We start from the raw sequence: 21,556 nt of genomic DNA, 5'->3' as shown, positions 1-21,556 counted from the left end.
AATTGTCTATTTTTTTATTTAACCAACTTCCAGTATGGGACAATTCAGTCACTATTTCCTATTTATAATATGATGAAATATATTGAAGCTGAACATAAATAGAAAGCTTCCCAAAGTTTAGTTCCGGAGTGATAAGTGCGTTTCCAGTCTTGCTAGTTCCCAGGTTCACCTCCAGGGTCACAGACTTTACCAGGGCTCTTGGCTGTCCTCTTCCAGCCTATGACCCCAGGGTGGGCTGAGCTATGGGTGAGCCCCTCTCCCTGTAGTCTGATCTTGGGGTTGGCTGTCCTGCTCCGTTGGAGCACTGGAGCCGACCTGCCCGGCCCAAGATGGCCCGCAGACCTCGACAGAACAGGAATGCAGCTCGTCTTTTTGGACACATCTGATGTAAATGGAAAGGAGGACATTATATTCACCATTTTGAGATCTTAATATGAAATGGATTCAAATAATTACAGCACAGTGCTCCAGGCCCTTTTCCTTGGCTTCTCAAGGTAAATTTTTAATCACAAGATTTAATCTGCAAGAACCAGAGAGCATAGTGAAATTTAACATGGTCTATATTATCGCCAGAGACAAGAAACCAGTTACAAAGTTAAAATCAGGCTCCCTCTAAATCCAACGTATGTTAAAGACAGAATACACACATGGTTGTTGGCATCGTTGCCGACCATATAAAATATACACTGTGGATCAAGTTGACTTGACCCCTTCAGCCCAACAGACCTCTCTCCCCGAACTAATGTGAGACGCACAGACCATAAGGTATGAGAACCCTGTCAATGGATTGTGCGGGTAGTGTCTTCATTTTTAGAAATTCTCTGCAGTTTGTGAAAGATTGTGGACTGATCATCACACTCGCCGCTGTCAAGCAAAACCATTGTCTGCAACATGTCAGCAACCAAATCATGTGCTGGTGGCACCAAATGAAAGGCACCACCCTGCAGCATAACAAACATACCATTGAAGTGTCGCTGAGGTACAGGTGGGCCACCATTTATCTCCAAACTGTTAAAAAGGACCAGAATGTATTGATGTTATCTCTGCTAGATGTATGTATGAAAGCATTAAAGAAAAGGAAAAAAAAAAAACATACCTCTGTGATGGCAGACCCACTTTTTTCTGCATTTCGAACTCGGCAGTAAAAATGGGTGATATCTTGGCGTCATCAGTGAGATGATGGGTCAGAAGTTCGTACATAGATGGAGTGTTTCGACATTCCAACAACAAGAGACGATGTGCGTGACGGTTAAAGGTCAGGTAGCCGAGGGCACATGCGCATGCCATACGCACCTAAAAACATTTAAGAATTTACTTCCATGGCTGTCAAAAAGCATCACACCAAACGCTAAAATCCTGATTCGTGGAATGTTAGACTAAAGTCACAATGTGTTTCCATGCCACCAGTCCAATCCTTACCTCGCCCTCTTCAGAGTACAGGTGAGCACATAAGCGGCCAACAGCTCCCATGGTAACGATAGCATGGGGAATACCTGCCCGGGTGTGAGCCAGACTGGCTAACAGCTGAGCTACGGCCGAATGAAGCACGGATGTCAGACAAGTGTTAGTTTATGTTCTTATCATAGACAGCAGGGGACTGATGTTACCTGTCAGGACCACAGTGCTGGTATTGGTGGACTGCAGAAGGCCTACGAGGGCGGTCACCCCTCGAGCAGACAGAGTGACCTCGTCCACGTCTGTGATCACTTTGGCCAGCACCACAATCTGGAGAGATAAGTCACCCATTACCTCAAACCAATCATCAAGCATGTCCCAGCACTGAAAAACATGTTTTCAATATTTGGATTCAACATAGAATTGTAAGCCAACCAGTAGGAATCCAGAGTAGAATTATCCAGCAGTTCAACATTTCATTTAAACCGCAGCCTGCACTGATAATGATTTCCGGTTAGGGAAGGTTGATTACTGAGACTACCTAAATCGTATAGTATACAGAAACAACCCTCTCAGTAGCAGGTGGAAAAAGCCACCTGATAACATACTGATAAAGTATTTGTGTTTTTATATGTTACTTATCCAGGCTTCATGGTTACCTGAAAAGCAGCTTTGGCTTTCTCCATCTCGTTCCTGGAGTTCAAGAAGGACTCAAAAACGGCAATGGAAATGCCACCAGTCCGCAGGATGGCTGCCTGCTGAGCCGTGTTATTGTATGCAAACAGAGACAAGGCATAACCAGCCTCCAGGCAGATGACCTGCTGAGACAAGGCCAACATTAGGAATCCATGTTGAGATCCCAGTCTTAGATTCTCAGATCGCCCTCTTGGGTGTTTTTTGTTGTAATCTCTACTAGATGCATTTAGCAAATGAAAGGGTTTACCTGCTCTTGCACTCGCAGCAATCCTAGAACTATTTCGTAAGTAAATTCATTTTTTCCCCAGAAGACAGTTTGTAGGTCCTGGTTTCCCAGAAGCACACAGGCCAGGGTTTGAGCCACTTGGACCTGAAAGATAAAAAAACAAGAGACCCAGGAAGCCGTTGTTTGGGGTCTGTGGGATGGATTTGACAAGATATTTACCTTGACCTGAAGTGATTCATGGTGCTTCACAAGTTCTAACAAAGTTGGAATGGCTTGCTCCACAGCTATAATCCTTTGGCTGTTTGGGTTATTGGTGTGTGCCACTCCTATAATGACATAAAAAAAACATATACGCATGTATGATGACATGGTGTAAGTATTGACTTGTATATTGTGACCTGTTGCCAAGTAACTATTGTAGCACTGTACCGACTTGAACAAGCAGAAATGGTCAAGTAACATCACGACAATCTGTTGCAAAAAATGGCTCATTGATACAGATTCAAATGGATTTTATGCAAAAGATTTGAGTATATGAATGTTTGTCAAGATAGGACTGAGTCTTAGTGAGGATGTACCTACCAATACACAGAACTCCCAGGGCTTGTATAACACTGAGGAGGGTTCTCTCAGTGGTCCGGGATCCTCGTAGCAGACGGACCAGCGGGGCCACTCCGTTGTCTTTACAGAGCCCATCCTGGTGGCTCCTGCTGTCCCTGCTCAGGGCTATAACTGCCTGGCAGCCTGAAAAGCAATACCATTTGGTTACACTTAACCAAGTTGAATCTTTTCACAAGGGACACGCAATGGCACCCTTTGGCCTAACTAGATCCAACATGGAGGTTCAGGACCTCGGAGAGCACACACGGCGGAGAAGACTGGAAAGTCCAGGTACGGGCGAACGGGTATGGTATGCCAGTGGAAATGTCAAAAGGCAGCTGGGAAAAAGAGCCCCACCACTTCACACCTGCATCTCATGAAGAATGTTCTGGGGACAAATTTAACAGGAGCTGTCCGTTGGAAGGGAGAAAAATATAATAAAAATGTGCAACAGGGATGTATGTGTGTTTTATCTGTCGTCTCGTAAAAGACTAACTGAGCAGAGGCCAGAGGTCTTGCCCGCCAAACTAATTGCCCTAACAAGAAGCTGACAACCTCTGAGTTTGTTCATGCCAACAAGCGTACTTGGGTTCTCATTTTTCTTTGTGTCCATGTTTCCTCTTTTATAGAACGTAAGGCATTTGTTTTGTGAAAAAGAAGGCCAGAATGAAAGAACCATCTGTTGTCTTGTCCGGACAGATACATTCAGAAGTTGCTTCACAGATGCTGTGCAGACAAACTTGCGTGTGTGACATACAGAGGACCTGAGGGAGGACTAGGTGCTGTTGCCGCGTTACAGCTAAAAAAAAAAAACACACCATGGAACACGTCTTGTCAGAGGTATGTGTTGGGAAACTATGTGTTGGGAAACAGTGAGCACCCATTCCAGTCGGTACTCCAGCTCTTCCAAATAAAGTTTGGGAGAGATAAACATTTGTCACATTAAATGTTTGTTTGTCGAAAGACAGGCATTCCTGACTGCGTGCCTTCCTGTACTACGGACAGGGGTGATGAGTCTAGCAGAGGGAAGCCATCCGGGGGCAGGAGGCAGCTGGACCTGCGGTGACAGGTGTGGGCCCCTCTCCAGCACAAACCACTGTACAGTTAATCACTTATCTGCATCGCCTGTCAACGCTGTATGGAAGTAATGTCGCTTTACGATGCTCAGTGTTTAGTTTCATTGATCCCTGGAGAGGGGATCCCCCTGCCGAAATAAATGTTGTCTGGAAAAACTAGACGTTAACCGGGTAGCGAGCCAATTCTGCTGCATTCATTTAACCTTGCTTTACCAAGAATTCCTCTTGTGAGAGAGACAATTTAAGGGGCCTGGCAAGTACATAGGGCTAGCATTTGTAACAAACATTTGAGAATTTGAGTGGAAGGAACCTACCAACATATTGCATCCTGTCAGAGGATGACAGGATGAGCTCAAGGATGAAGTGGTAGCCAATTTGCTTTGCCATAAGTCTCTGTTGATTCAGAGTTTGTCCAGCCAAGGCCCACAGAGAGACCGCACCCTGCTCCCTCACCTCCACCTGGAAGACCTGAATCACATTCCATAGGGAGTAAATGTTTTGAAACACATTGAAACCGGTACAACCTGAATGTGTCCCCTGAGAACGGATTGCAGTGGTTGGTGAAACTGTTGCAGTGCCTTCTGCCAGGTAATTTTCAGCCTCTAATTAACTTCTGTATCTGCCTTAAATACAAACAGTGTGCCCTACCAAACTCAACCCGGCAAGAGGACAAAAGTACATTCCACTCAAGTATGTGCTAGAGTTCCTAAAGTGTGTTTCAAACATTCTGACTTGCTCAGATGGTACCTTCAACAGTCGTAGGAGGTGCTTGGCAGCTGACTTCTTCATGAAGTGGGCCTGTGTGTCAGGGTTATGATCAGCGATGGCCTCCAGGGCTCTGGCTGCAGTCACCCGCATGGTCAGCTTCTTCCCCTGCAGTATGTGCACCAGTGGGGCCACAGCACCCGCTCCGCAGATGGCATCCTGGTTCTCCCGGTGTCCCTTGGCCAGCTCTGCCAGAGCCGCACACGCCTCCTCCTGCAACACCTCTGGAGATGTGCGGCCGCAGAGACAGTTCTCTCATAATCCAATTCATCAGTGTGTTCTTTAATCACTATCGTCCTTGTCACTTAACAGCGTACCCGATTTGATGGTCAGGACCTCCACGAGCTGTGGAATCCCCCCGGCCGAAGCTACGGCCGTCTGGTTGCCAGGGCTACGGACACAGAGCACCTTGATGCACCGCAGTGTGTTCACAAGAACGTCTCGAAGGTCAGAGCCTAGGAGCTTCACCAACAGGACCAGCCCTCCCTGGATACACGCACTGACTGTCACAGACACACACACACACAGACACACACACACACACAGACACACAACTTGCTAGTTATACTAACCTGCTGCGCTATGAGGGACTTGTACTGGTCGCTGTGCCCGGCCAGGTCTGCCAGTATGAGGGCACAGCGGGAGTGGAGCTCAGCCTGCCGGCTGCCAAGCAGATCGACCAGCACCGGGATGGCACAGTGGCTCACCAGGGCCTGACACACAGGCATCTTCTCAGAGATGTGGCACACCACAGCGGTGGCCATACACTGCAGCGCTGGCCTCGGGCTACGCATCAGCTCCAGCAGAGCCGGAATCCCCCCTGAAGTGCAGGGAAGTATTTACAGTATGTTTACACATTACGTGGTCCATTGTGGCTAAAACTACACTGTGACTAAGTAACTTTGTATATCTGTGTAAAAATGTATAATCTTGCGGCATAAGGTGCTAAGCGGTTCAAGCCACTGCCTCAGTGCATATTTACTGCCTATTGCTCTTCAAACAAAAACTCTTTGACCACTTTCCCGTCTAATACAGCATTATATGCCTGAAATATAAATTTAAGTCAAAAGGAACTACAGTACAGCAGAATGCTGCAATACTGTAATAAGGTCTGTATCAGCCAGGCCTTCATTGGTCACCTGCATCTATAATGTCCCTCCAGATAGACATGGTGGAGACACACAGCACCTCCAGGCAACGGAGGGCCATCTCCTTCCTGTGATGGTCCTCACGGTGCAGCATCTCTGCTCCATGACACACACACACACACATTTTGGTATTACTGCAGACACATATTACGGAAACAACCTCTGATTCCGACAGTGGCTAGGCTAACATTCACCAGGCTTTCCACCAGGCAGCGTACCCACGAGAATCTCCCAGACCGGCAGGTCCGGCAGGCCCAGGGAGATGAGGTGCCCGAGGACTTTGGGGTGGAAGTACAGGGCGGCCAGCTGCACAATGTTGTTGCCCTCGCTGTCCCTCCGCCTCCAGTCAGCCCCAGCAGACAGCAGGTAGTCCAGGGACTCCATGGAGCCTGACGTGGCCGACAGAAGCAACGGGGAACTGCGGTATCTAAGGAGACAAAACACAACACGATCAACCTGTGTCCATGGGAGTGCCGGTGTGTGAAAAAACTAATGCATTCATATTACCCAGAGTGCATTTTGAGGGGTCTAATATGTCTTTCTGCCGATTACAGAGAAAGTTATTCTAGTGGTCAATAAAATATTGAATTCCTAATTTCTTTTCAGTCTAATGTAACCTATGACCGTTTCCTCTACACTGCTCCTTCAACCCGGAAGTCACTTTGGTTAACGTGTAGAAAAAAGAAAAAAAAGAAATAAAGCATACATGTCGCTGTGCCAGTTGCCTACTGTTTTATTCTGATTAATCCCTGCTCAACCTATTGACCTAGGTCTTCTTGGCCTAAAGAGGTCTCCTCACTCAGCAGTGGTTTGTGTCTCCACCAGCTCCGGATCTTTCCTGCAGAGAGCCTGAATGCAAACCACCTGGCCATAGTAGGCAGCAAAGTGCACAGCCATCCAGCCCCTGTGGTCAGCTAGCCGGTGGTCAGCCTGCAGTGCCAGCAGACAGCTGAGAGCTTCCAGGGATCCACACTGAGCAGCCAGGTGCATAGGAGTGAAGCCTGGACCAAACAAAACATGTAGAAATCTATTTGGTCACAGTGGTGTGGGCACATTTTTCAGTGCACTGCAGAAGTATTTGGACAGTGGACGTTTTGTCGTTTTGGTTCTTTACTCCAGGACTTTGAATTTGAAATGAAAGAAATATAACAAATATTAGAGTATAACAAATATTTGGCACATTATTTTATTTTGTAATTTCATGAGACTGTCTGCAGCTTGATCTATGTATTACTTTACATCTATGATTAGGCTACTAGAATTGGGACGTAGGCCTCTTTTTTGTTAAGAATGCACTCACCACTTCATTTTAAATGAGTAAATAAGCCACTTTCTTACTTACCCGCTAGTAGAGAACAGTAACAATAGATTTTTCTTGCGTTTATTTACTAATTATTATCTTACATTTTAGTAAATGCCTACATACAAGCCCCTCATTCAATAGAAAGCCCAAATTCTATTTTTGTTATACAACCGTAACTATAGATCAACCAGCCCATGACAGTTTTTTCACCAACACTGACATTAAAGATATTATATTTGTACACGAAACCGTTCGCAACAGCAACACTTCACGTACCAACAGGCTGTTGTCACAGTTACTCCCTCATCTGGAGGAGGGTTGAGTGAGTGGGAGAATGGCTGACACACAGCCACACACGCAACTCACAAAACAAAGTAATTTGATATCAGAGAAAGTTTGATAACAGGACAACAATCATTCTCATTACAGTTAGACCGAATCATCAAACGCTTTTTAAAGCTCTTGCTGATATGACCAACTAAAAATTACATTCGAAAAGCCAATAAGATCGCAAAGAACGCAAATGGTCACCTTTAGGTCAGAGTCTGGAGCCCTGTCAAGTCTTAATTCTAGGCTTTGCATTTGGAGTCGGTTGCTGGTATCTGACAAAACAGTATAAATGCAAGACAAGCTGGCCATCATGATTCAGATAAATCAGAATAAATCGTCCAGAAAGACAAAACATTAGGAATGCCAAAATCACCTGTTTGGTACATTAAGAAGAAAGCACTGGTAAGCTCAGCAATGAAAATTACCTGCTAGATCAAAAAAGATCTCGGCCATGGATGACCAAAGAATGCTCACCATAACGAAGATAAAAAACAAAGAACTGTCCAACAAATAAGGAACATTCCTGAAGGAAAGCGTGGAGGTGACACAACTTGCCATTTGCAGAAGACTTCACCTGAACTACAGAGGATGGACTGTAGTAATGTCCCAAAACACTAGTTATCCTCAAAAACAGGATGGCCTACAAAAAGACAAAAGATTGTAGGCAAAGGGGAAAAAATACTGTGAACGGATAAAGCTAATAACACGTACCAGAGTGATGGCAACAGGAAAGTGTGGAGTTGACATACTTACTTGTTTGTGAAATGAGGTGAAACTAATGTTCTGTGCATGTTAGGCTGCCACTGGAAACTGGCTCACATCATCATTGAAGTTCAAAAGTAACTGGGTGGCACTTCCCATTGTCGCAGGACATTGTCTCCAAGCATATTGCTAAATCAATCAGGTCTTTCAGGGCCAAAAACTGAAAGGTTGTTGACTAACCAAGTCAATTACCCAACCCAAATCCAACCAAGCATGTGTACATTCTAACTAGAAGGCAAAAATTCGCCAAAACAACCACTGATAGTGGCTGCAGTACAGGCCTGATAGAGCATCAACAGGGAAGATACCCAGTGTTTGGGGATGTTAGTGATGCAGGCAGTCATCGAATACAAAGGATTTCCAACTATATATGACAACTTTATTTAATTTTTTTATTTATCCAATTACTTATGGTACCCTAAAATGCAGGGACTATGTAAAAAGGGCTGTAAGTCCTACACAGTTCACAGATTGTGAATGTCATCATCATCATCATCTTCTTCCGCTTCATCCGGGGCCGGGTCGCGGGGGCAGCAGTCTAAGCAGGGATGCCCAGACTTCCCTCTCCCCAGACACTTCCTCCAGCTCTTCCGGGGGGACACCGAGGCGTTCCCAGGCCAGCCGGGAGACATAGTCCCTCCAGCGTGTCCTAGGTCTTCCCCGGGGTCTCCTCCCGGTGGGACGGGACCGGAACACCTTCCCTGGAAGGCGTTCCGGAGGCATCCGAAACAGATGCCCAAGCCACCTCAGCTGACCCCTCTCGATGTGGAGGAGCAGCGGCTCTACTCCGAGCTCCTCCCGGGTGACCGAGCTTCTCACCCTATCTCTAAGGGAACGCCCAGCCACCCTGCGGAGAAAGCTCATTTCGGCCGCCTGTATCCGGGATCTTGTCCTTTCGGTCATGACCCAAAGCTCATGACCATAGGTGAGAGTAGGAACGTAGATTGACCGGTAAATCGAGAGCTTCGCCTTGCGGCTCAGCTCTTTCTTCACCACGACAGACCGATACATCGACCGCATTACTGCAGAAGCTGCACCGATCCGTCTGTCAATCTCCCGTTCCATCCTTCCCTCACTCGTGAACAAGACCCCTAGATACTTAAACTCCTCCACTTGAGGCAGGCACTCTCCACCAACCTGAAGTGAGCAAGCCACCCTTTTCCGACTGAGGACCATGGCCTCAGATTTGGAGGTACTGATTCTCATCCCCACCGCTTCACACTCGGCTGCAAACCGTCCCAGCGCATGCTGAAGGTCCTGGTTTGAAGAGGCCAACACGACAACATCATCCGCAAAGAGCAGAGACGAAATCGTGTGGTCCCCAAACCTGACACCCTCCGGCCCCTGGCTGCGTCTAGAAATTCTGTCCATAAAAATTATGAACAGAACCGGTGACAAAGGGCAGCCCTGCCGGAGTCCAACATGCACTGGGAACAAGTCTGACTTACTGCCGGCAATGCGGACCAAGCTCCTGCTTCGGTCGTACAGGGACCTGACAGCCCTTAGCAAAGGACCCAGGACCCCATATTCCCGAAGCACTCTCCACAGGATGCCGCGAGGGACACAGTCGAATGCCTTCTCCAAATCCACAAAACACATGTGGATTGGTTGGGCAAACTCCCATGAACCCTCCAACACCCCGTAGAGGGTATAGAGCTGGTCCAGTGTTCCACGGCCCGGACGAAAACCACACTGTTCCTCCTGAATCCGAGGTTCTACTATCGGCCGTATTCTCCTCTCCAGAACCCTGGCATAGACTTTCCCGGGGAGGCTGAGAAGTGTGATCCCCCTGTAGTTGGAACACACCCTCCGGTCCCCCTTCTTAAAAAGAGGGACCACCACCCCGGTCTGCCATCCCAAAGGCACTGTCCCCGACCGCCACGCGATGTTGCACAGGCGTGTCAACCAAGACAGCCCCACAACATCCAGAGACTTGAGGTACTCAGGGCGGATCTCATCCACCCCCGGTGCCTTGCCACCGAGGAGTTTCTTGACCACCTCAGTGACTTCAGCCCGGGTGATGGACGAGTCCACCTCTGAGCCCTCATCCTCTGCTTCCTCAATGGAAGATGTGACGGCGGGATTGAGGAGATCCTCGAAGTACTCCTTCCACCGCCCGACGACATCCCCAGTTGAGGTCAACAGCTGGCCACCTCTACTGTAAACAGCGTTGGTAGGGCACTGTTTCCCTCTCCTGAGGCGCCGGACGGTTTGCCAGAATCTCTTCGAGGCCAGCCGATAGTCCTTCTCCATGGCCTCACCGAACTCCTCCCAGGCCCGAGTTTTTGCCTCCACAACCACCCGGGCTGCAGTCCGCTTGGCCTGTCGGTACCCGTCAGCTGCCTCAGGAGTCCCACAAGCCAACCAGGCCTGATAGGACTCCTTCTTCAGCTTGACGGCATCCCTTACTTCCGGTGTCCACCACTGGGTTCGGGGATTGCCGCCTCGACAGGCACCGGAGACCTTACGTCCACAGCTCCGAACGGCCGCTTCGACAATGGCGGTGGAGAACATGGTCCACTCGGACTCAATATCTCCAGCCTCCCTCGGGATCCAGTCGAAGCTCTGTCGGAGGTGGGAGTTAAAGATCTCTCTAACAGGAGACTCGGCCAGACGTTCCCAGCAGACCCTTACAGTACGCTTGGGCCTGCCAGTCTGTCCAGCTTCCTCCCCCGCCATCGGATCCAGCTCACCACCAGGTGGTGATCAGTTGACAGCTCCGCCCCTCTCTTCACCCGAGTGTCCAAGACATACGGCCGCAGGTCAGATGAAACGACAACAAAGTCGATCATCGACCTGCGGCCTAGGGTGTCCTGGTGCCATGTGCACTGATGGACACCCTTATGCTTGAACATGGTGTTCGTTATGGACAAACTGTGACTAGCACAGAAGTCCAATAACTGAACACCACTCGGGTTCAGATCAGGGGGGCCGTTCCTCCCAATCACACCCCTCCAGGTGTCACTGTCGTTGCCCACGTGGGCATTGAAGTCCCCCAGTAGAACGATAGAGTCCCCAGTTGGAGCACTTTCCAGCACCCCTCCCAGAGACTCCAAGAAGGTCGGGTACTCTGCACTGCCGTTCGGCCCATAGGCACAAACAACAGTGAGAGACCTATCCCCGACCCGAAGGCGCAGGGAAACGACCCTCTCGTTCACCGGGGTAAACTCCAACACATGGCGGCAGAGCTGGGGAGCTATAAGCAAACCCACACCAGCCCGCCGCCTCTCACCATGGGCAACTCCAGAGTGGTGAAGAGTCCGTCCTCTCTCAAGGAGTGTGGTTCCAGAGCCCAAGCCGTGCGTAGAGGTGATTCCGACTACCTCCAGTCGGAACCTCTCAACCTCACGCACTATCTCAGGCTCCTTCCCCGCCAGCGAGGTGACGTTCCACGTCCCTAGAGCTAGTTTCCGTGTCCAGGGATCGGGTTGCCTAGGCCCCTGCCTTCGACTGCCGCCCGATCCTCTACGCACCGACCCCTTATGGTCCCTCCTGTGGGTGGTGAGCCCACGGGAAGGCGGCCCCACGTCGCTCCTTCGGGCTATGCCCGGCCGGGCCCCATGGGGAAAGGCCCGGCCACCAGGCGCTCGCGTGCGAGCCCCAACCCCGGGCCTGGCTCCAGGGTGGGGCCCCGGCTGCGCCATACCGGGCGACGTCACGGAACTCAAATAATTATTCATCATTAAGGGGTATTTTGAACCGCTCTTAGTCTGACCCGTCGCCTAGGACCTGTTTGCCTTGGGAGACCCTACCAGGGGCATATAGCCCCAGACAACATAGCTCCTAGGGTCACTCAGGTACTCAAACCCCTCCACCACGTTAAGGTGGCAGTTCATGGAGGAGAGATTGTGAATGTGAATACATTAAATTAAATCTGACAGTCTGCACCTCTTGTCATTAATTTCAAATCCATGCTGGAGTACAGAGCACAACAATAAAGCTTGTGTCACTGTCAAAATACGGAACGCACTGTATTTGCTTACCAGCTCCTACTTCTGTGGCTCCGCCCCCACATCCAGACTTCACAGTGAAATAATGTTGAAATGTGTTTGCATGTGTGTGTGTGGTAGAGACAGTCTCTGACCTGAGCGGCTGAACCTGCCGCTGCATGTCTGATTGAGGTTGACGCCAGATGTGGCCAGTTGGCAGATGATGTGTGTGTGGTTGTGTTTGGCAGCGTGGTGCAGAAGGGAGTAGCCCTGTTCATCCAGGACCCCCAGGTGAGACGGAGAGCTACGGCGGCACAGCGTGTAGAACACGGCGGACAGGCCACGCTCTGCCGCAGCTCGCAGACCAAATGGCACACTCTGACCATGGAAAGAAAATAACACAATCACACAAAAAAATCACATGCAAAATAAAAAAAATATATATATATTTTTTTTACATTGCTACGTATACCACCTTGCATTTGATGGCCTTATTGTAGCCAAATGTCTTCTTGAACTGCTCGTGCAGCTGGATGTCAGTTAGAGGCAGCTTTTTTCCTCTTAAAGTGTTGATGGCAATGTTGAGGGCCTCCCACCATGGAACCACATTGGGCTGAGGGTAGTATGAGCCCACCTCAATGGAGATCACATGATAGCTGACAAAGACAGCAAGCACCGTGTAAGAGCCTCACCATTGGACAACAAAAAACATGGGTTTGTGTTCTCCAACAAGTACACTGTGAGAAAGTGTGTAATACAGGACCTCTAAGCTCAATGTACGACTACATAGGTCAATGTAAGTACAGCTTCTGTGCATGGAACTTAACATACTTCTTGCTGTCGACCTCACAGACTTGTATGGGGAAGTGCTCTTTGTAAGTGACGTCCTGACTTAGCAGGTCTCTTAAGTGACCTACTGCAAGACTCTGCAGTGCAGCATAGGACTTCTGCAGGGAACCACAGGACAATCTGTTTCAGTAAACTAGTGACATATCTTGGAAGTAGATGTCTCTTTTTAGTGGCTTATGATAGATCACTTGGAACTAATAAGTGAAAATAAACCTTTGTTTCCTCAGAGGCTTCCTCGAGCTGATGGGTTCCAATGTCCACTTCAATTCCACCGTGTAGGTGAAAATACTCATCTGACTTGTACGGGAAATGTTTACAGGCGAATGCAGGTCCCAGGATCAATGGTGGTAATTCCCTTTCGGTCTTCAGTTTATCTTCTAGATAAACAGGACCAAAGCAATGATAACATATCAGTTGTAACCCTGAATGGTATAATATGGAACAATCTTTTTTTAAGGCAGTGAGATTTTGATTGTTTTTTTTACACCAACTGTACTTTCGAAATGCCAACACAATCAGACTAAGCATTTCTATGGCCAAAAGAGGCTCAGAGAAATATATTTCAGTGGTATGAAAAAATATATTTTAGGCAATGACATACAAATTACCATAAAAATACTGCTTGGGGACTCCAAGTAAAAGACTACTGGCCCCAGTCTAGAATTAAAAAAACTGGTGTGAATGCAGTATGTAGCACGGAGAGGTGCTGTACCTCAAGTAAGTCATTTTAATTCCTGTGCTGGAGCAACCTACCTGAGTAACCCGGGAGCAACTTAGTCAGGTCTGGGATCTTCATCCTCTTCTTCAGCCCCACTAGGAAAGGCACCAGGAAGGTGAGCAGGCACAGGTAGGCCAGGTCTTGGCACATCTCCGCTTTCCTCTCCAGGCAATCCCTCACCAGTCTTGCATGCAGTCCCAGTCTCTGCTGCAGCCTCTGGTAGGTAGCCAGCTCCAGCCTCTCCTCTGTTAGTCTCACCACACTGGACAGACTCTGGGCACTCTCAAACACAAACAGATTGCGGTGCTGTCGGGTCGAGGACAGGTAAGACGTGAGCTTAAGCAGGATGTTCTCCTGGTGTTGGGTGAATAGCCTCTCCTCCTCCAAACTGTTTGGGTCATAGGTCGGATCCATGTTTACGTCGGGGTTGTATATGCCCTGGTAACAGGGCTCCTCTGAGATGTCTTGAAGACCTGGAGGAAGCATTCAAAGGAAACCCTATGACCCTTATGGCATGAATTTATCTATGAATGTGCAGACCGTATCATATTGCATTACATAACTTGTCCTTATTTGTCCATTTTCCAACTTACCTGCAGTGAGAAACTCTGCAAACACATCCTTCTTTGTCTGGGATATTCCATTTGAATCAACCCCCATGCTACTTCTCCATAGTTCAGTGAAGCAAATGCGTTTTTCTTTAGGAATAATAGCACCATGCCAAAGAGCCTTAATAGTGTAGTCCATATTAATCAGAATTTGTCCAACTTTCGTATCGTAGTATGCTGGAGACAGTTGGCATGAGGTGCTCTGGTCATAGTTTGGCTCAAGACTGATGGATGGCACTTGGTTAAAGCAATAGATACCAACTGTGAGCTCTCTGACGATTTGATGAACCATTTTGTAATCAAGACTAACTCTGGCATCCACAGGTGCCAGGATGATGACATTTGAGTCCTTGAAGTTCCTCATTTGTTTGACTATTCCTGGCGGCATTTCAACTGGCTGAGTGAAGTCATCACTACATAAAAAACAGTTACAGGAGGTCATACTCAGTAACTCCTGGACTTCATGTTTGTCATACTTCTCAAAGAAAGCATTTGCGTTTCTGTGAACGGTTAAAGCTGCAAGATAAGCCGTGTCATCCTTCTCTTCAACAGAAGTTTGTATTTTGGTTGAACTGTTCGTAGAGCACGCCATACCTTCCTTGGTTAATTTGCTAGTTAGCTAGCTAGCTAGCAAGATTTGAATCGTTTGCTTTCATTGGCTAATAGTAATACAACAAATGCACAAGTGTCTTGAATTACGGTCCTACTTACAGTACACTACTGTAGAAACGGGGGCATCATATGTAATGTACTACAACAAATTACTTACTTAGTTACCGTAAACCTCGAACATTTTAAACAAAAAGTAATATACGGTTGCTATGTTTTGCTCTTCATGGAAACGACGCTCAGCCTTGGTTACCGGAGCGCTATGTCTAGACCGGTTTCCAGTCACTTTATCTTTATTTAAAACAGTTCCCACTGACGACACAGGGGGGCACGGTTCCTTTACTTGTGAAAACGACGTTGAATACTTTGTACTCTATGCTACTGCGCATGTTCGGAGTATTAAATCATATTTTACGTCGTAGAATAATGAGTTTTTGATTTATGCCGGTACGCGCATTCACTTTGGCACTTGGGTGTGAAATTGGATGTTAATGATAGCTGCTTTTACATATGTTTTGTCACAATACAGTAGTTTGTTAGGTGACAGCAATATTCGTTAGCTAGCATCTTAGCCATCTAGCTAAATAAGTGGCTGCCTCAAACTAAGTTACGTAGCATAGTTTATTTTCTTTTTTTTCTCAATGAAAGCTGTTATTCTTGCTGCGGGATATGGAACAAGGTTACAAAGAGACATTGAAAACGACACGAGCGGAAGGTTCAGAAACCTTTCTGGAATTGCCAAGCCACTGCTTCCTGTGGGTTACTGTGCCTTGATATCTCACTGGGTCCAAGCTTTGAATGCTAGTGGATCCGTGAACACTATCTATGTCGTTGTACGTATAACATATACTCTTTGTTTTTTTATTTTATTTTATATATATATATATATATATATATATATATATATATATATATATATATATATATATACTAACTGAACATGAAGTGTGATAAAGATCCAAAACATCTTTGAACTTTTGGTGACAGGCCTTGCCAAATATTTTTATTGAGTCTGCTGATCTGTAAATAAAGTATATTTTCAACTCTCCAGACAAATGCCCTTTACCACAAAGCTTTTGAGAAGTGGGCCCTGGATTTCCCCATTGTCAAAGTCCTCAGTGATGGAACAAGGAGCAATGAGGTTAATCAGATTAAGATTGTCTATGTTGATCAATTAGCATTTTCTGTCAAATACAGATTTTTGTAACAATTTGTATTCCACTAGGACCGCCTAGGTGCTGTCACCTGCCTGCAGCTCTCAGTGAAGCACTTCAAGATCGAAGACCATGTTATAGTCATAGGAGGGTATGTTTGAAAATGCCATCACTGTTTCTAGGTAGCAAACATTTATTGACAGATGTTGAAATTTTATTCTACTCACAGAGACACACTGTTCAAGGAAGATTTCAGTCTCTCTGATGTTAAAGAAAGGTTTTCTGATCTGCAAGCACATTGTGAAGACTCTTGTCTGGTTCTTTCCTACCAATGCAAAGATCAAGGTAAGTGAAAGGATTGCCTACTTTTAAGTTGTCATGTTATTACCCCAAGGAACAAGAAAATGTCTGTTCTCATATTTGTAACATAAATCTTTTAGATGTCACCAATCGCACATTACTTGTTTGGAGCACATCTCCATCTGGAATGTGAATTATTACCTTATGTGTAATAACTGCAAGTTGGCAGGTAGACCATTTTCAATCTAAGAACACTGGTCTTTTCTCCCATAGAGACTGGAATGTATGGTATTCTAGAGGTGGATGAACACCTTCGGGTCCTTTCTATGAAGGAGAAACCTCCTCCCTCTGAGACAAAGTCACGTAGAGCAGTAAGTGCATACACTTTTTGTCCAGTCTCCCAGCTATGACTTGTCTTGCAAGTTCAGTAATTTAATTTTAAAGACTCAGTGCTGAAAAAAATCAGGCAGCATTTAATTTTCAAAACCACTCTCCATATTTTCTGAAGTGTCTACTAGTAGTTTATATGGAATGTTTCTGTAATATTAATTAATGTGTTTTGTAGTGTCCGTGTTTCTACTTGTTTTGCAAGAGAAGCCTTCCTCTATTGGATGTCTTTCTTGATGAAAAGAAGGTAAACAGTCTATTTCCTAAATTTGTGCTGTAATTCATCATTTGACATTAATACAAACATAAGCAACTGTCTTTTCAAAGGAAGCCCCAATTGAGGAAAAGGATGCACCAGGAAACTTTTTGGCATGGCTCATTTCAAGGTACTATTTAGGATTAATAAACATCCCTGATTGTACAAAAAAAAAGAGAAAATAAAAGCATTCTCTAACCACATGTTTAATTCCCTGTACAGAATGCCTGTGTATGTTCATCAGATTTCTGGACGTTTTGATGTGGGAAACCTGTCCTCCTATGTTGAATGTGACCGGTACTTCAGAGAAAATCTTCAAGACGTGCAGTCTTACATGATGTAGCTCACACTTGCATGTGACAATGAGGAAAACTGGAATTTTATTTGTGCCTTTGGGTATTACAAACAATATTTCAATGACCAAAATGTGTATATTAAAATAAGTCTTAACATGCTGTTTCTTACTGTTACCCAAATTAAAAGAATGAATGACTTGGTTGCCAAGTTAAGTTGTGAGGAGTCTCGTACACTTGTCCGAGGCTTTCTCATGGCTGTTTTCCATCTTTGCGATGCGGGAACCAAACTGCATTGCTCTCTTGGGCAGTAGGGCAGAGGCCCCCAAGCCAAGCTGCTTGGCCACCAGCCTCAATATCAGTTTCTCCCCTACACCTCGAGATAGGGACAAATCTGCCTTCTCTGCCACTGGTAAGGAATTCAGGAAACACACCACATCCTCATCCAAATAGGGAAATCTAAGCAAAACATTGATATTAAATTGTTAAATACATTTTGTAATTGTCTTGCCTTTCAAGGGTAAAACATGACTAGTAGTGATGACAGACTTGCCTAGCCTCCTTTCCATGGTCCCCTATGATTCGGTCATCTCGACCCAGGTTCCGTGTGGAGATTCTGTCTAACTCCATGGCCAGTTCTTGGACCAAACCCTCATGCCCAGAGGTCTTAAAGCGCACTCTATGTCTGGAGTAACCTGCTAGTTGCTCATCGGCTCCAATGCCTGTCAATACCACCTGCAGATACAGCAGCAGAATAGACAAAATAATAAATTGGTTACCAACATTCCAACATTGATCAATTAGCTAAGAAAATCTGGTGTTAATTTTACATACTATAAATGAAGTTCCACACCATTTCATCAAATTGATCTACAAAAGGATAAGACATTGTACACACAAGTGGTACTGTACCTTTGCAGATGAAGTGAACCCTCTCTTGCCGTTGCCTTCTGCAATGAGGCCAATACCTCTTGCAGCAAACCACACAGCACATCCAATGCTGTCATCCAACACGGTATCCAACGGATGCACCAGATGACAGATGTGCTTCTGGCGCATTTCGTGCAGCTCCTTTTGAGTGACATTAATTTCAACAAAATTCCATCTTCTCTCTGGATTCAACACAATGAGTTCCTGCAGGCCTGCTCTGCCAGTGATCCTGTCTGGAACGTTGAAGGGGCTATACTCAAGGGAATCAGCAACATCGGTTTGGGAATCGGCAGACTTGGCTTTTTGTTTTCTGCCTTTCTTGGCAGACTCTTGAATCTTTGGTTCTGGCAGTTTAAATGCCACATTTAGAAGGTCAATAGGTTTGTCGCTTGGGATATGGCGGTCAGCAAGGGCAGCCAAGACCATTGAATCAATCCCTCCAGAGAAAAGGATAGCAATGGCTGCCTCATTGCTTTTTGGTGGGGAGGGTATCTGTGTATCAAAGGGAAGACATTGCACCCGCCTCCGTACTGCCTCGCTGAGAACATTAATTAGACTGTTCACCACAATCTTTCTCCTACCAGACTCAAGCAACACTTCCAGTTCTTCAACTGAGGCCTGTGAGATTTTACTATGTTCTACATCCTTTGACAACAGAGGGATTGACATGTTCATAGGACACACAGGTGAGGTGAGGGAAAGACCTGAAATGTTCATCACTGCTGAGGTGTTATTGGGGATAGCCTCCCACTTAGATTTGTGACTAACAGATGAAAGACTCTCACCAGCGTGAATCCATGGATAAACTTCAAAAGTCAAAGAGCCTGACTCGGCAAATGCCCTAAGGTCAATCCTGTAAACACCAACTGCTGGAACCTCTTGCCACTGTGAATGTGCAGCAAGACAGGCAGCCACCGACGTCAGTGTAAAAGTCTTCTTCTCAGTGTCGTAATGCCAGAGCAGACTTCTCCGGCCAAAGAAGTCTCTTCCAAACCAGAGGTAGGGTCCAGTCTGTTGGTAGTATATAAATGCCCAGGGCCCTCGAATGTTGGCTAAGACAGACAGAATATCTGTGGGGCTGTTGTAGGCTGAGAAGTGGTAGCAAAGAACATCAGTGTCATTCTCATCCAGCCTAACAGTCAGCCCGCTAAAAACCTCCCCATTCCACATCAGGACATTTCCATTACTGTCTTGTGCTGGCTGAGGGGTAAGGCAACCCCTCATGTGAAGTACATGAGCTGAGAACAGACACTGGTAGTAGGGACTTGAGGCTGTTTTTGTGATATTCTCACTATAGTTTGGACCTCTTTTCCTCAGGTTTTTATGTATGTTCTTGTCCAACACAAGCTGGGAGGGGGACAAGCTTAGCACACAAGAAATGCCACACATATTTATAGCTGTTAAGGTCACAGACAACCGCAAAGATCCTTTTCAGAAAATTACATATTTTGGACTTCCTTCTTCATGTTGTCGAGCTCCTCTAAAGGAAAACAGGTTTATGTTAGTTTAGCATTAAAATTATTCAAATAAAAAAAAACTTGGAAAGGAAATGTGAATACATACTTTTGCAGGAACTCAGAGTCTGCCCTCTGTCTGCCAAGAAGAATATGTTACTATTTGGCTGTTGAACATAGACCCTCTGAAAGAATATGCATAAAGATTTGCATTATCCTCACATCAACATTAGCTACACATTAAGGCTAATTTGCATTTCACCATAAAGCCTGTTAAACCCTATGTAATGGGAGCGGTCCCCAGAGATTGGTCAAATAACATGTGGTAGGAGATACGGTCTTCATTCACTTGTGGAAAACATGTCTGCTAAAATTTCTGTTAAGTTCTAGAAACAGCCAAGTAAGTCTGTTTGCATTCTGAGGCTGGTTATAGCAAACATGCTGGGAAATTGTGCAGAGGATTGAAACATGTTTTAGCAAACACTTGCTTCCAAAAATGAAGTATCACAAACCATTGGTTTGTTCAGGGATGGAAAACTGATGCCCTTCTGATCAAACCTGCAAGCCAATACAGCCCCTCACTAGAGCAGGGTAACTTAGTGGTTAGAGCATCTGACCAGTAAACAAAGGGTTACTAGATCAAATCCCCAACCAGCAAGAGAAGTAATCTGTTGTTGTGTCTCTGTGTAAGGCAGACAATTCTAATTACTCCCAGGTCTAGGCTAAAAATACAAATATGTACTTATACTTCCCTTTTTCTAGATTAGGGTAAAAAAAAAAAGATTAATTTTGCTGGGCCCCAAGCACCAAGTTGCTCATCAAAGTTTGAGTTAATTAAATCTCGTCTTTAATTATATTTTGTAATGGGCTGTATGGAAACGTAGTAATGATTACATGCAAATGTACACAACGTTAAATCGTTTTTTTCTTACCCTGCTTTTCTTAAGATTGGATAACTCATCAACCACAACTTTCTGCTCCTTGATCTACAGAAACATGATTTTCAGTGAGAAAAAACAGACAACAGACATCAACTCCGTTTAGAGACTTGATAAGACAGCACAAGCAAAGTGAGCAGGACAGCTTCTTTTGCAAAACCTCTAACTTTACCTTTTTATTTAATTCCACTTTCAGTGCAGATTCTTCCTCATCAAATATTTCGTTCTTTACAGACATTTTGATTGCAAGGGTAGAATACAGCAAAGATACTATGCTTTTTTTTAGCTAGTAGTTGGACCGACTTGAACAGACGAAAACATTGCACATGCAAGATGAATCGTCGAGTCCTGATGACGTGACACAATATTTATGGCGTCACATCAGTCTCAAAACTCACGCGCAGACAAGATAGAGTCGAGAGAGCTAAAACACAAGCTGCGCGTGCAGTGGACCAAACTTCAGCGCACGCCGATGCTACTTCAAGAAAAATTCAGTCGAGAGAGCAGAAACACAAGCCGCGTGAGAGTATAAACACTGTGTGGTACAGATATCGTGGCTTGGAATTTCTACGCGACTTATCAAAATTCACCTGCGCCACCTCGAAAATCCCTGCTCTTCAGTGATGGGTCGTTCGCGAACGAATGTCTCTTTTTGGTGAACGATGGGAGCAGATTCTTGAACGGAAAAGAGACGTTAATTTAGCTCTTAAATATGTTTTACGCAAGTTGTGTTAAAAGAAGACATTTACAAAAGGCATTTGCCGTAAACCACAATTATTAAAATAAACTCGTTGTACAAAATGTTGCCCAATGTTAATTAATAACGTTGA

General features: G+C 45.8%; 3 protein-coding genes across 6 annotated transcripts; 1 reads left to right on the top strand and 2 right to left on the bottom strand.

Moving 5' to 3' along the window:
* Positions 1 to 6: 6 nt before the first annotated feature.
* Positions 7 to 15,298, bottom strand: ankar (ankyrin and armadillo repeat containing). 4 transcript variants are annotated; one of them, XM_020054829.3, is made up of 22 exons: positions 14,391 to 15,298; positions 13,833 to 14,270; positions 13,293 to 13,456; positions 13,062 to 13,177; positions 12,706 to 12,886; positions 12,386 to 12,608; positions 6,706 to 6,907; positions 6,125 to 6,333; positions 5,898 to 6,002; positions 5,331 to 5,578; positions 5,076 to 5,244; positions 4,741 to 4,982; positions 4,308 to 4,461; positions 2,900 to 3,061; positions 2,537 to 2,643; positions 2,339 to 2,461; positions 2,055 to 2,216; positions 1,608 to 1,725; positions 1,420 to 1,529; positions 1,097 to 1,293; positions 962 to 1,008; positions 7 to 382 (listed from the first exon to the last, which is right to left on the bottom strand). In XM_020054829.3, the coding sequence occupies exons 1-22, from the start codon at positions 14,995 to 14,997 to the stop codon at positions 153 to 155; spliced, it is 4,314 nt and encodes a 1,437-aa protein (XP_019910388.2). In that variant the 5' UTR covers positions 14,998 to 15,298; the 3' UTR covers positions 7 to 152. The 4 variants fall into 4 exon arrangements, with proteins under 4 accessions (XP_019910388.2, XP_019910386.2, XP_019910387.2 ...); XM_010879804.4 differs by having other exon boundaries at positions 8 to 382; positions 2,055 to 2,213; XM_020054827.3 differs by having other exon boundaries at positions 2,339 to 2,643.
* Positions 15,299 to 15,426: 128 nt separating this feature from the next.
* Positions 15,427 to 17,557, top strand: zgc:136439 (uncharacterized protein LOC678627 homolog). Its single transcript, XM_010879796.3, has 8 exons — positions 15,427 to 15,847; positions 16,066 to 16,155; positions 16,240 to 16,319; positions 16,398 to 16,513; positions 16,742 to 16,839; positions 17,034 to 17,102; positions 17,183 to 17,241; positions 17,334 to 17,557. Exons 1-8 carry the CDS (start codon positions 15,656 to 15,658, stop codon positions 17,452 to 17,454), a joined length of 825 nt encoding a protein of 274 aa, XP_010878098.1. The 5' UTR covers positions 15,427 to 15,655; the 3' UTR covers positions 17,455 to 17,557.
* On the bottom strand, positions 17,475 to 21,515 carry asnsd1 (asparagine synthetase domain containing 1). Its single transcript, XM_029113660.2, has 6 exons — positions 20,899 to 21,515; positions 20,721 to 20,774; positions 19,898 to 19,973; positions 18,317 to 19,814; positions 17,958 to 18,139; positions 17,475 to 17,863 (listed from the first exon to the last, which is right to left on the bottom strand). The coding sequence occupies exons 4-6, from the start codon at positions 19,721 to 19,723 to the stop codon at positions 17,617 to 17,619; spliced, it is 1,836 nt and encodes a 611-aa protein (XP_028969493.2). The 5' UTR covers positions 19,724 to 19,814; positions 19,898 to 19,973; positions 20,721 to 20,774; positions 20,899 to 21,515; the 3' UTR covers positions 17,475 to 17,616.
* Between the last annotated feature and the right edge of the window lie 41 nt (positions 21,516 to 21,556).

This window comes from Esox lucius, chromosome 16 (assembly GCF_011004845.1).
Source record: "Esox lucius isolate fEsoLuc1 chromosome 16, fEsoLuc1.pri, whole genome shotgun sequence".
NCBI lineage: Eukaryota > Metazoa > Chordata > Actinopteri > Esociformes > Esocidae > Esox > Esox lucius.
Note: the sequence above shows the minus strand (reverse complement) of the source record. Positions and strands in the feature narration are given on the sequence as shown.

Excerpts from the sequence above, each read along its gene's own strand:
- asnsd1 (XM_029113660.2), bottom strand. The coding sequence starts at position 19,723 with ATGTGTGGCATTTCTTGTGTGCTAAGCTTGTCCCCCTCCCAGCTTGTG. Across the intron at positions 18,140-18,316 it reads GGTTCACTTCATCTGCAAAG|GTGGTATTGACAGGCATTGG; the intron begins GTACAGTACCAC and ends CTGTATCTGCAG. Across the intron at positions 17,864-17,957 it reads GACCATGGAAAGGAGGCTAG|ATTTCCCTATTTGGATGAGG; the intron begins GCAAGTCTGTCA and ends TGTTTTGCTTAG.
- ankar (XM_020054827.3), bottom strand. The coding sequence starts at position 14,997 with ATGGCGTGCTCTACGAACAGTTCAACCAAAATACAAACTTCTGTTGAA. Across the intron at positions 6,003-6,124 it reads GGTCTGGGAGATTCTCGTGG|AGATGCTGCACCGTGAGGAC; the intron begins GTACGCTGCCTG and ends GTCATGGAGCAG. Across the intron at positions 2,644-2,899 it reads CCTGGGAGTTCTGTGTATTG|GAGTGGCACACACCAATAAC; the intron begins GTAGGTACATCC and ends ATGTCATTATAG.
- zgc:136439 (XM_010879796.3), top strand. The coding sequence starts at position 15,656 with ATGAAAGCTGTTATTCTTGCTGCGGGATATGGAACAAGGTTACAAAGA. Across the intron at positions 16,840-17,033 it reads AGACAAAGTCACGTAGAGCA|TGTCCGTGTTTCTACTTGTT; the intron begins GTAAGTGCATAC and ends TGTGTTTTGTAG. Across the intron at positions 17,103-17,182 it reads TCTTTCTTGATGAAAAGAAG|GAAGCCCCAATTGAGGAAAA; the intron begins GTAAACAGTCTA and ends GTCTTTTCAAAG.